Source organism: Gaeumannomyces tritici (assembly GCF_000145635.1).
Source record: "Gaeumannomyces tritici R3-111a-1 unplaced genomic scaffold supercont2.4, whole genome shotgun sequence".
NCBI classification, from domain to species: Eukaryota; Fungi; Ascomycota; class Sordariomycetes; order Magnaporthales; family Magnaporthaceae; genus Gaeumannomyces; species Gaeumannomyces tritici.
Window position 1 is genome coordinate 1,184,820 of NW_008804548.1, and position 12,416 is coordinate 1,197,235.

The 12,416-nt window shown below is 57.6% G+C and overlaps 3 protein-coding genes and 1 non-coding gene across 4 annotated transcripts; 2 read left to right on the plus strand and 2 right to left on the minus strand.

Annotated features, from left to right (window-relative positions):
• Window positions 1-229: 229 nt before the first annotated feature.
• GGTG_20159 lies at window positions 230-303 on the plus strand. Its single transcript has one exon. It is a non-coding gene; the product is annotated as a tRNA-Ile (tRNA).
• Window positions 277-2,196, minus strand: GGTG_07824 (thioredoxin reductase). Its single transcript, XM_009225654.1, has 3 exons — window positions 1,812-2,196; window positions 1,663-1,725; window positions 277-1,584 (listed from the first exon to the last, which is right to left on the minus strand). The coding sequence occupies exons 1-3, from the start codon at window positions 1,828-1,830 to the stop codon at window positions 665-667; spliced, it is 1,002 nt and encodes a 333-aa protein (XP_009223918.1). The 5' UTR covers window positions 1,831-2,196; the 3' UTR covers window positions 277-664.
• Window positions 2,197-3,051: 855 nt separating this feature from the next.
• On the plus strand, window positions 3,052-7,177 carry GGTG_07825 (hypothetical protein; the record flags this gene model as incomplete). The annotated part of the gene is made up of 5 exons (XM_009225655.1): window positions 3,052-4,099; window positions 4,231-5,071; window positions 5,133-5,670; window positions 5,830-6,828; window positions 6,901-7,177. The coding sequence occupies 5 exons, from the start codon at window positions 3,052-3,054 to the stop codon at window positions 7,147-7,149; spliced, it is 3,675 nt and encodes a 1,224-aa protein (XP_009223919.1). The 3' UTR covers window positions 7,150-7,177.
• Window positions 7,178-7,441: 264 nt separating this feature from the next.
• GGTG_07826 (hypothetical protein) lies at window positions 7,442-12,414 on the minus strand (the record flags this gene model as incomplete). The annotated part of the gene is made up of 7 exons (XM_009225656.1): window positions 7,442-7,770; window positions 7,889-8,148; window positions 9,773-10,043; window positions 10,124-10,351; window positions 11,051-11,310; window positions 11,348-11,441; window positions 12,219-12,414. 7 exons carry the CDS (start codon window positions 12,412-12,414, stop codon window positions 7,442-7,444), a joined length of 1,638 nt encoding a protein of 545 aa, XP_009223920.1.
• Between the last annotated feature and the right edge of the window lie 2 nt (window positions 12,415-12,416).

Sequence of the window (12,416 nt, forward strand, 5' to 3'; positions counted from 1 at the left end):
TTATTGGTTTTGAGTTTTGCTATAAGCACAGCGTATCAAAAAGGAAAGCCGTTTGCGTTCTGATTATAAGTCCGACGACGGGATTATATCCTTGTCAGTGGATTGTAGCTGTTGTATACCCGTGTCCTGCGAACACCCCGCCGCCGCGACCTGAACAGAGGATGGCCCTGGCCCTCCCGCCCGCACATGGACCCGCCAGCCCGCATGAGCACCAACAATAAGCGAATCAGCTCGCTTAGCTCAGTTGGTTAGAGCGTCGTACTAATAATGCGAAGGTCGCCAGTTCGACCCTGGTAGTGAGCATTATAAGGTCTCAGCGATCCGGTTCAAGCTCCGGAAGAAGACAATCTTTTTGGCTTTTTTTTTTTTTGTCTATTTTGTATACTTTCTCAGAAATAAACCCCCTTCTTTTACCATCCTCCCCAAAATCCAATCCATAAATACCCCTTGGTGGTTACAGTGCTCCTAATTTTCATTGCTGTCGGTTCTTATCTATTCTCAAGATCCCGCCGAAATCGCTTCACTCTAATTTTTCTATACGTCGTCTATATAAAGGTGCCCCCGACGCCTTTAACCAGTGTCTGTGCATGCAGCAAAAATTGGCCAAGACGCCACGCAAAAAGTCCAGGAGATAAAACCCAAGCGCTCGCGGGATTTCTTTTGTTCAGATGCTGGGCTTGGCCGCCGCGGCCTCGGCCTCGGCGTCCTCCATCTCCGACAGGAACTTCTCGGCCTCCATAGCGGCCATGCAGCCCGAGCCGGCGCTGGTGATGGCCTGCCTGTACCTCTTGTCCTGGACGTCGCCGGCGGCGAAGACGCCCTCGACGCTCGTCAGCGGGGTGCCCGGGGTGGTCTTGATGTAGCCGTCCTCGTCCACCTCGAGCTGGCCCTTGACGAGCTGCGTGGCCGGGTCGTGGCCGACGGCGTAGAAGAGCCCGCTGGCCTCGAGCGTCTCGAGCGCGCCCGTGACCACGTTCTTGACGACGAGGTGCGTCATGAGCCCCCTTGCGCCCTCGCCGCCCTTGACCTCGACGCCCGTGGTGTTGAAGCGCACCGTGACTTTGGGGTGGGCCAGCAGGCGCTTGGCCATGATGCTGCTCGCGCGCAGCTTGTCGCGGCGCACCAGGACCGTGACGTGGCTGCCGTACTTTGTCAGGAACATGGCCTCCTCGGCGGCCGAGTCGCCGCCGCCGATGACGACGAGGGGCCGGTCGCGGAAGATGGGCACGGCGCCGTCGCACACGGCGCAGGCCGAGATGCCGTTCTGCCAGTACTGGTCCTCGCCCGGCAGCCCGAGCCGGCGCGCCGAGGCGCCCGTCGCCAACACGACCGCGTCGGCCGTGTGCTCCTCGTCGGGCGACCACTCGGTCGCGTACCTGAAGGGCCGCGCCGACAGGTCCAGCCTGGCGACCGTCTCGGAGACGATGGTGGTCTCGAACCGAACCGACTGCGCGCGCATGGCGTCCATGAGGCCCTGGCCCGAGATGCCGTCGGGGAAGCCGGGGAAGTTCTCGACGTCGGTCGTGGTCGTCAGCTGGCCGCCTGCCGCGGTGCCGTTGGCCATGAAGCCCTCGTACATGACGGCTGTTTTTTTTTTTGTTTATGTGGGTGCGGTTAGCGTTCCGTATGCGTCGCACGTCTCGGGTGCAGGTCGAGGCTCACGCTTCAGGTTCGCTCGTGCCAGGTAGATGGCGGCCGTGTGGGCGGCGGGCCCGGAGCCGATGACTGTCGCGGGAGGAAGGCGGTGGCGTTAGCTACAGGTTGTCACGGCGGGTAGCGCTGCGGAAGAGGACAGAAAGAACATGACGTACTGACTACCTTGCTGTGCATGGTTCGTTTCGTGGCGGCGCCTATGCTGGACTGGATATCACTCGGACGGACGGGCTGCTGCTTGTTGAGCCCGGCAGCGGCGATGGCGGCGGAGAAACCGGGGCCGCTGGACCGAAGGGTACGTCGGAAGGTCGAGGAGAACAGCTTGGCGGTTTGGTTTGGGGGTGGTCAAGTGCCTTGTTTTGTTGGCCGTCGCCCTGGCTAAAGCTTAGAGAGGTCTTGGTACGGTACGTAGGTGGTATTTATCTTGTAGCCCGGTTTTGTTTTGTCAGCGAGGGGTGGGTATTCGAGACTCGACCTTCGCCGGCCGGCTTCGGGGCGAACCAACATGCGAAATTCGCCGGTCTGGACCCCGCCACCTTTTCGAGACAGCCTCGCCCCGCTTCCTGCACCTTGCGCAGGTACCAAGGCTAATAATCCCAGTGGCAATCGCCGGCTTTGGAATCAAATCCCAGCAGACGTAACTCAAATCTTGGGCAATGACAAAACCTCCGACGGCAGCTGCGTATGTCGCTTGTCTGCCCAGAGTTGGGCCATCCATCACAATGTCACTCTCAAACTGTTTCTCGAGGCATCGCCTCTGACAATTCGTTGCGAGCTTTGCACCCATCCCCAGGCCCGGGCAAGACAACCTCTTTCAAAGCAGACACGCCCCAGTCGAGCATCGGTTTCCTCATTTGTGTTAGTGGGAGGGCTTTGAGAAACAGCACCAGCCTCCAAGTGCCGCCTGCTGATCGCCTGTCTAGGCATTGCTGCCCATCCAACTCGACGGCTTTGCCAATCATGAACCACAGACAGCTCAACCCGCTGCAAGTGGCTGCATGTCCACAAGCCACCTCCCAAGGAGTGGTAGCCTCACCATGGGAGAGAGGGGGGATGCAGCGAGGGGGTTTCAGCTCGCTCCCACCCTCCATGGCCAGGTTTTTTTCTCCTTGTTCTTGTCTTCTATGTACCATCCAGGCATCAGCTGTCCTCGAATACCGCCTCTGCCCTCTTGATATCAGGCCAACCACCCGGGCCGACCATCGTCAACAGTTTTAGTTTTAGCTGCCATCACCCACTGCATCTGTCGCTCCGGCCACTCGCTTCCTGCTGCCTTCTGCAGTTGTCTCGTTGCACTTGATCTACTCGCATTCGGCTGCATCTTGTCGTTGTTGCCGCCCCTTCTCACACCAAGTTTTGTATCTACGCCTCCGATTCCTCCTCGATACTCCTTCCAACATGTCGGATTCCATTCCAAACACCGAGTATACAATCGGGTGGATTGCTGCCCTCTCCACCGAGCTGCTTGCAGCCTCGCAATTCCTTGACAAGAGGCACAATAAGCCGACATCCCGCCATCCGAATGATACCAACAACTACACCCTTGGCAGCATCGGGCCGCACAATGTTGTTATGGCCTGCCTGCCCATGGGCAATATAGGCACAGCATCGGCGGCCGTCGTGGCCACAAATCTGATCAATAGCTTCCCCAACGTCCGTCTCGGACTTATGGTGGGCATCGGAGGGGGTGCACCAAGACTCCCCAACCACGACATACGCCTTGGCGACGTTGTTGTCAGCAGTCCAGGAAACGGCAATGGCGGTGTGCTTCAGTACGATTTCGGCAAAACTGTCCAGGAGAAGGAGTTTCAACTTACGGGGTCCCTGAACCAGCCGCCTTTGACACTTTTGGCTGCCCTCAGCGGCCTGCAAGTACAGCATGAAGAGTACGGCCATCAGTTCCAGGAAAAATTGAACCAGATACTGGAAGGCAACCCACGCTTGCGCCGAAAGTACTCTCGTCCGTCCCGGGAGAGCGACAGGCTGTATCGTTCGAAATATGTGCACACCGACCCCGAAGGGTTGGCTCCAGGTTCGCCAGAGCAACCGAGCTACGGTGAATCGGAGAAGCCCTGCGGAGAGATTTGTGGTGAGGACCCAAGCCACCTGGTCCCAAGAGTTGAGCGAGGCGATGACGAGGACGACCCTGCGATCCACTATGGTCTGATTGCGAGCGCAAACCGGCTGATGGAGGATGCACTTGTCCGAGACCACCTGGCCAAGCAGGGTGTCCTCTGCTTCGAAATGGAGGCAGCTGGTCTGATGAATACTTTTCCATGCCTGGTGATTCGGGGCATTTGTGATTATTCGGATTCGCACAAGAATTACGAGTGGCAAGGTTATGCGGCCATGATGGCGGCAGCTTATGCAAAAGATCTTTTGCAGCACATCATACCCAGCCAGGTTGCTGCAGAGAAGAGCATCAAGGAGGCGGTGTCGGAGTTAGGTGTGTAGTAACATTTCCTCCAGCTAAGCCCATAGGACAAACTCACTGCTCGCTTTCACTTCATGTCCTTACTCCTGTCACACGTCACTTGTCCTTTTCCACGCTGACAGCCTCAACGAGTGGGGGAGTAGAGCAGAAGGTCGATAGTTTGCACCATGCCACACTCTCTGTTCACACAAAGCTCGAAGCCGGCGACGTCAAGGCCCGCATCAAACAAATGCAAGATTGGCTTAGCCCTGCCGATGCCTCCACAAACGCCAACCGCGCAGACAAGCTTCACCATCCCGGCACATGCACATGGCTTCTGGAGGGTCGGGCCTTCCGAGAGGTTTGTTCCGGGTCTCGTCGGCAGCTATGGCTGCACGCACTTGCTGGCTGCGGTAAAACGGTTCTTTGCGCTGCGGTCCTGGAACACCTAACCGACACCGCCGGCGATGGTCGTCTTATCCTCAAGTTCTTTTTCGACTTCCGTGACACCAAAAAGCAAACCTTGGATGCCATGCTGCGCTCGCTGGTCTTCCAGTCGTATCGATGGCAGCTTACCTCCATTGGACACTGTGCCGCCACGGTACCCGCCTCCGGGGACCAGCCAACAGAGAAGCAGCTGCAGGAAACATTTTGTAGGATGCTCGTCGCCCAAAAGGAGGTTTTTATCATCTTGGATGCCCTGGACGAGTCGACCACGGGGAAGGGAATGCTTTTGAGTTGGATCAAAGATATGAGGGTTCGAACAGAGCTGCAGCACGTCCGCCTGATTTTCACCAGCCGACCAGAACCAGAGTTCGAGCAGAGCATGCCGAATTTGATCGGGAAGGAGAACTGTGTACCACTGGACAAGAGAAAGGTCAACGCCGATATCCGCTCTTACATTGCGGCCAAGCTCACGGGCCCGACTGACTTCGTCATTGGGCGCATCCCCGAGCACCTTGTGGATTCGATCACCAGAGAGGTCGGAGACAGGGCAGACGGCATGTGAGTTATGCGCTTCCAACCACAAAGCTGATCTCTGCCTCGTATCTAACGCACCGCGCAGGTTCAGATGGGCGGAATGCCAGCTGGAAGAGCTCGCCGAATGCGTCAGTCTGCAAGCTATCAAGGATGCTCTCCGAAATCTGCCAAAAGCTGGCGATCTCAAAGAGACATATGACCGCATGATGGCCAAAATTCCGAACAACATTATGGGAGATGCGACCCGACTGCTTCAGTTTCTTGTACATGCTGAAGAACCCCTGACCGTGACTCAAGCCATGGAGGTCATAGCTACACAAGTCGATCCCCCTCGCTGTTTCGACCCTGAACGAAAGCCATTAGACCTACCCAGGCTTCTTAAGCATTGCCCTGGACTAATTCGCATGGATGGCCGGGCTCTGTATCATGGAAGCCTTAGTCTTGCGCACTTTTCTGTTAAGGAATACCTACTCGAGCGAGCTGGCTTCACCAATGTGGTGGCGAGCAGGTCCATCACGTGGGCCTGCTTGGTTCATCTCCCATTTTCTATTCGACCAAGGCCCAAGCGTTGGGAAGCAAACCTTGGGCTATATGCCTGGAAATACTGGATGCGCCATGCTGCGGTCGCTATGGCGCAGGACGAAGCGGACGATATCGTTGAGCATGTTGCCGTTTTTTTTGGCGCCCCCCTAAACCAACAGTCCTCGGTGGGCTCGGATCGCATCGATCGCAGGCCTCTACTGAGTCTAGCTTATGCATGGGGATTCGACAAAATCGTCCAGCGTCTTCTGCCAAGTGACCTCCGAGACATGGCGGAAGATAAGGGGCTGGTTTTTGCGATGAACTGCAGGCAATCAGTCGTATCTGGATTCAATGTGAAAGACAGCGAGTGGAAATGGACCGTTAGACAAACGTGGGACTTTCCGCTTTGTGTGGCTTCATCCAATGGCCACATTGGACTGGTGCAGCTTCTACTCAATGCGGGTGCCGATGTTGACGGAGGGGGCGACGACACAGAGCCCCTGATGGCTGCGTCAGAAAGGGGCCATGGCGCCATTGTCAAGGTACTGCTGGACAACGGAGCCAAAATCAATGCATGGGATCAACTTCATAACACCGCGCTTACGATGGCATCGGAAAAAGGACATCTAGGCATTGTGCAACAATTGCTTGATGCTGGAGCCGAAGTCAACCCGCAGGTTGAGGGCATCCGCACCGCTCTTATAATGGCGTCACGATGGGGCCACCTAGACGTTACGCAAAAACTGCTTGATGCGGGCGCCAAAATCAACGCAGTTGACACCGAGTTCGGCGCCGCCCTTACGACGGCATTGCAATACGGCCACCTGAACGTCGCACGCCACCTGCTCGATCAAGGGGCCAAAGTCAACGTGCAAGGGGGTACCCACGGAAGCCCCCTTATTGCTGCCGTCGCAAACGGCCACCTGGACATCGCGCGCCACCTGCTCGACCTAGGAGCCAAAGTCGATGTGCAAGGAGGTACCTACGGAAGCCCCCTTATTGCTGCTGCCGTAAACTGCCATTGGGATGCCGTACGACTGCTTCTAGATAAGGGAGCAGACGTCAATGCATCGTGTCAAAAACATGGGACTGCACTCAACGTTGCGGCGCAAAAAGGTGACCTTGAAATTTCGCGACTGCTCTTGGACTACGGGGCGGGCATGATGGCAAGCCAGGCTGGTTTCGCAGCCCTTCTCAATTCTGCGTCAAAGAGGGACGGTGCATACATGGTCCAGAAGATTCTCGACAATGGGGTTGATGTCAACACACCATAGCAAAACGACAGCCCTCTTGAAATAGCAGCAGGCAATAACAACCTAACAGTTCTCAAGGTGCTCTTGGATAACAGGGCAGGTGCCAATTGGGGCTGCGCGCTGCGGCTAGCTGTTATGTATGGCTACGTGGAAGCGGTGCGTATGCTGCTGGATGCAGGGGCCGACCTATACGAACATAAGGGGTACTATCGCCCGACCTTCCTCGATATTGCTGAAAGGAAGGGGTTTGAACAGATTGCACAATTGTTGCGTGCCAAGGGGGTGCTCAGGTGTAGCGAGCTGAAGGAGGCTGCGCTGCCGAGATAGTATGGAGTTTAGGAGTACAACTTTTTGCAGTTTCTTTCATCCTCTGCTTTTGACATGTAGTTGAATCATTGCTTTGTTCCACCCATATTCCCTAGGTAGGTTGGCGGGCTTCCCCAGTAGTACGCAGATGCTAATACACACGGTACATTAAAACGTTGCGCATGCCACATCTGATTTACTGCAAGGCAAGCATATGAGCCGTCCTTACCTCCTTCCTCTGGGGACAAGAACGGGTAGCTGAAGGTCCTGTGAGTGTCTAGCATATACCTCCAAAGCCCGCCAACAGCCCCAGTCACCTCTGCCCATCACTGCTGGCGGCCATCTCGGTCGCCGCGGGCTCCTTGGCCGGCAGCTCGGCCAGCCGGGGAGGCTGAACGCCCGCGAGCTCGCCGGGCGGCTGCCAGGCGTCCATCTCCTGCACGTCCACCCTCGGCAGGTGGTCCGAGTGCAGCTGCGGCTTGTCCTCGATGTCGCCGCCGCCGCCGCCCTCTGGCCTGTCCTTCTTCCTCTTTCTTATCCTCCTCCTCCGTCGGTAAAACACGGCGACGCCAACGGCGAGAATGGCGACAGCGGCGGCGCCGGCGGGCGCGGCCATTACGGCGTCGGCCAAAACATCGAAGCCTGCGAAGGATCAGCGGGGAGTCGTGATGTCAGGCCTCGCGCTGCCACGTAGGGTGGGTGTAGGAAGAGGGAGCGGGATCGTGGGGGCATGTCTGGACAAGGCTCGGAAATGTCTTACTTTCTTCTTTCGACAGGGATTTCGACTCCCCCGTGGAGGGTCCCAGGTCTACCGCCTTTGCCACAGCTGTCCAGCCTGTGGCGTTGAGATTGGCTGCGCGTGTCACGGCGGGAAGGCCAGTGGCGGTGGAGACAGGCCGCCTTTTGGACAGGCCGAGAGCAAGTTGACGTGCCGGGCCGGTGGAGGGGGCAAAGGCATCTGTTTTGGTGCAGTAGACGACGTACGGCACAAGCCCGTCCGCTGGATGGCCCCTGGCAAGGCTGTTGGTGGCATAGTCTAGTGTGTCGTCGAGGCAGGCGAGACAATCTGCGAGATGCCGCGTGTACGGGCTCGGCTTGATGCACAGTCCAGGGGACTTTCCTATCCGTTCGGCCTCTTGTAATGCATTTCCTGTATTTCCGTCGGCAGTCCTGTCAGTTAATCCTAGGGTTGCAGCGCTATACGTTTTGAGGTTCCAAAAAACGAACATAATCCCCACACTTACCACAGGGATGCAAACACGCCGCTGCAATGGGCTTGGAGTTTTTCCTTTCCAAAGTGGTAGAGCCTGTGCTAGACATAATGGCACTTCCCAGCACACGTCACCAAGAAAGATGTTGGAGCAATAAGGGGGTAGAAGGAGCAGGCCAAGGACGAGAATGCCAGGACAAGAGCCAAGGACAGCCACGAGGATATATTAGGAAAATCCCCACTGGCAGTCACATCTTGTAGTTCCCTCTCTTCCTTCACCGGATACCTGCCGTTGCAACGTCACCATTCCGCGTGATGCTCGCAGATTTCATTGGTATCAATCAATATGGCGGACCATCACATTACCAGATGCTTCATCTGTCCTACTGGAAGCCGCCGCACATTTCCATTCTATGGCTAAGGCTGGCTTCCTCCCAAAAGTGCCATGCATGATAAATTGCAGACAGTGCCTGGGGGCCGGACGGATAAGCGAGGTTGCTCTTGCCATTGGGCCAGGCCTTTGCTCCTTCTGGCCCCACGACACCCTCCCCGCGAACCGCCGGCGGCTGCAACCGCGCCCGGCTTGAGTGCCTGCCACGCCGTGGGGAAAAAATAAGCAATGCGGCAGGTGGTACAGAGGCCTGGGCGAGGCTCTGCCGGCCCGTCGCCTTGCATTCCCATTCCATGACGGCTTTCCGGGTCGGGGTGATTTCATTGGGGGCTGTGCATGCACAACACGAAACCGGTATGATGACAGGGCTGTGAAAAATACGGATATCACGTCAAACACGATCGTTTCCTTGATTCGGAAAAAGGGGATGGCAGGGACATGCTGCTGACCCTCGCATAACAGCTCCAAAAGCGTCGACTGATCTCCCACGATGGGGCTGTTCTGAATGTACCGTTGAGGCACATCTTATCAACTATCCTATCAGTTTGGGGCCTACGTTGTATGTTGTTCTGATTTGCCAGCTAGGACGTCCTGATCAAAGTTGGGGGGTATCGTACTATGTCCATCCCTCACTCGTGCCGTTGCGATTCGCCGCTTCATAGCCTTGCACCCCCTCGGCCGGTGGGCAGCTCCGCCAGTTGAGGAAGGTGGATTCCCGCAAGCTCCCCGGGCGGCCGCCAGGAGTCCATCTCCTGGACGGCCTGCAGATGATCCGAGTGTAGCTGTGGCTTCTCGTGGTCTTGGCCGACGGTCGGCTTATCGCTCCTTCTTCGGCGTCGATACAGGCTAACGGCGCCAACTGCAAGGAGGATGAGGGCGGCCGTGCCAGCGACGGAGCCCGCGATGGCGGCGGCCAGAGTGCCTGATGCAGGTACTGACGAGAAAAAAAGAAGGAGCAAAGACGTTAGTCCATGTGGGGGCTTATCGACCCGAGCATTGACGAATATAGAGAGGCGGCCAGACCACCTCTCAAAGTCTCTTACCTCCGTTTGTGTCGGGGTTCGATGCCGCCGCAGGAGTTGTTGGTCCCGCTGGCTGTCCCGGCGTCGACCCGGCTGTTGTGCCCGGAGGAGGCGATGGACTGCTCCGAGCCCCGCTGGTACTGATGGCAGACGTGCTGGTGCTGCTTGTGCTGGTGCGCGGGGTGATGTTGCTTGTGCTGGTAGGTGAGCTGGTATTTCTTGTGCTGATGGGTGAGCCGATGCCTCTTGCGGTAGTAGGCGAGGCGACATTGCTTGTGCTGTGCCCGGTGGTCTGGCTGGTGAGGGATGGAGCCTGGCTTCTGGCCGCAGAAAGCGAACTCCGTAGACCACCTGCGGTCGCCGACGCGGGACGGTTTAATCTGAGGCCGGCCATGAATTCGCCCAGGAACTTTGTCTGCTCGCAGCAGAGAAAGAAGCCTTCGAGATCCTGCGGCAAAATCATGCGAAGAATACTGGGTGAGGTGCCGGGCTGTTCGTCGACGCAGCCGACGCATTGGTCTACATCGAGCATGAATTTGCCCGGGTCGGCGCAGAGCTCGGGAGTGTCTCCCAGCTTCTGGGCCTCCTTCAGCGCCTCGTCTAGATATCCACCACAGGCGATGTCAGCATCTCAGAGGATGTATCTTCCAGTCGACTCGGAAGGGGCGGGACCATCCAAGTGAGTGCCTACCACAAAAGGGACATGACTTCACCCCGGGATACTGCCGAGGCGCTTTTGCGACGAACACAGGAGAGTGGCGTCGTAACATTGCAGCTCTTGTAGCTTGCTGCCAGACGGAATAGATGGAAAAGACTAATAGACGAAGGAGGAGACAAGAGATGGCAGCCAAGATGGGAACCAAAGAGAAGCGGACGCGCGAAAGACTTAATAGATATCCCGCCGGGCCCTCAGCCGACGACCTCCAGGTGCCAGTTGCTGCGCCGGTTTCATCGCGACTGCAGTGTGGTTGCATTGCGCTTTGCTGCAAATTGCGAAATGTTATGGGATCGTCGCGAGGCTGTGTGTATATTGAGGGAGATATGCGCAGGACTGCTGGGGGCCGAGATTCTGAAGTGTGGGTGTGAGATGCACAGCCACAGAATCAAGAGAGGGAAAAGAGAAGGACAACACCACCCACAACAGCAAAGAGTTACCTATGTAGGTACAGCCTTACAAAGCTTGGGGGCACAGTGGAGGGATAACCTGCTTTCCGGCATCCCGCCTCAAGTGCAATTATGTAGGTTATCTCCAACAAGGAACAGCATCGGGGTGGGAAAAAAGCTACTCCCTCCCATCACCGCCGCCGCGGTGAGCCTCCCCATCCCCTCCCACCGCGTCGGCCGGGAGCTCCGCCACCGGCCCGACGTGCGCCTGCCGCTCTCCCAGCGGCGCAGCCCCCATCTCCAGGGGCAAGAACCCGGCCTGCAGCTCGCTCACGGGGCGCGGCGAGGCCTTGGCCTCCATCTCGGTGGGGGCGTGGCCGTCGTCGACGAGCCCGAGGAGGAGGTGGGCCGAGTGCAGCTGCGGGTCGTCGCCGCCGCCGCCGGCTGGGCCCGGCCTGGTCGCCGCCCTTGTCGCCCTTGTCGCGCCGGTACAAGACGAGCCCCGAGGCCGCGGCGAGGACGGCGAGGAGCGCGCCGACGGCCGCGCCCGCTATCAGCCCGGCCGAGGGCTTGCTCTCTTCGGGCACTGGGGGGGTTTTTGTCGAAAGGGTGTGGGGGGTTAGCTTGTGTATGTGTATGTGTCGCAAAGGCGCGTTGTGCTCGGCACCGCGAAGCGCCAAAAAAGAGAAAGAGTAGGCCTGGCCTGTGCCATGCTTCTCTTTCGTGTTTTTCTTTTCTTTTCTAGTTACCTGGTGTACTCCCTGTCGGCGAGGCAGGCGACGTCGCCGTCAAGGTGAGCCAAGCAGTAACGGTAATGCTTCCCCTCTTGGTCGCATCCCGACTTCCGACGAGGCTTACTATTGTTGTCGACTCTGGCGGTATGGTTCTCATGAGAATATTCCTCGAGGCGGAGCTCTGCCCGCACCACCACAAGCTATAGCCGTTGATGGCGGGGTCGACGTATGTGTACTTGACACAGTTCGTGTGGGAGGCCTCGTTACGGGGTACAAGGGGAAAAGAATCGTCGTGTTGGGGGCATTGCTTTAGTCTCTTGTCCGTCTGCTCCCAAATGCACACCGAGGACGCCGCCCTGAATATACCAGACTACAGTACCCCTGCCGATCGCGGTGTATCAAGTGGTTGAAGCAAGAGGCAGGCACCGCGTCTACGGGTAGCATGATGTCGTCGATATGTCCGGGCAACAGTCGACCGCGTTGAAGTCCGACCGGACTCTCATGTGAGAGGCGCGCAAGCACGTCCGAGATTCGGCTGCGGGTTGTCACCCTGTTAGCAAGCCGGGTCAACTCATGGCAAGAGCGAGAAAGGACGAGGGTGGACAGACTGGCTATTCCTGATATATAACCAAGTGTTTGGTCATCAATATCCCTGGGGTGTAAAAGCCCTTGAGAGGCGAGGGTCGGGGTTGGCACCAGCGAGCTGTCGTCGAGGGGACGCGAGTTTGTGGCCGTCTGCCTGACCGGCCGCCAGCTTGGCTCGCCCGCGCCGTCGTGCCATCGGAGCGCCTTTGCACGAGCGGCAAATAGGCTCATCCACGCCATAG

Excerpts from the sequence above, each read along its gene's own strand:
- GGTG_07824 (XM_009225654.1), bottom strand. Across the intron at positions 1,585-1,662 it reads GGCACGAGCGAACCTGAAGC|CCGTCATGTACGAGGGCTTC; the intron begins GTGAGCCTCGAC and ends AAAAAAAAACAG.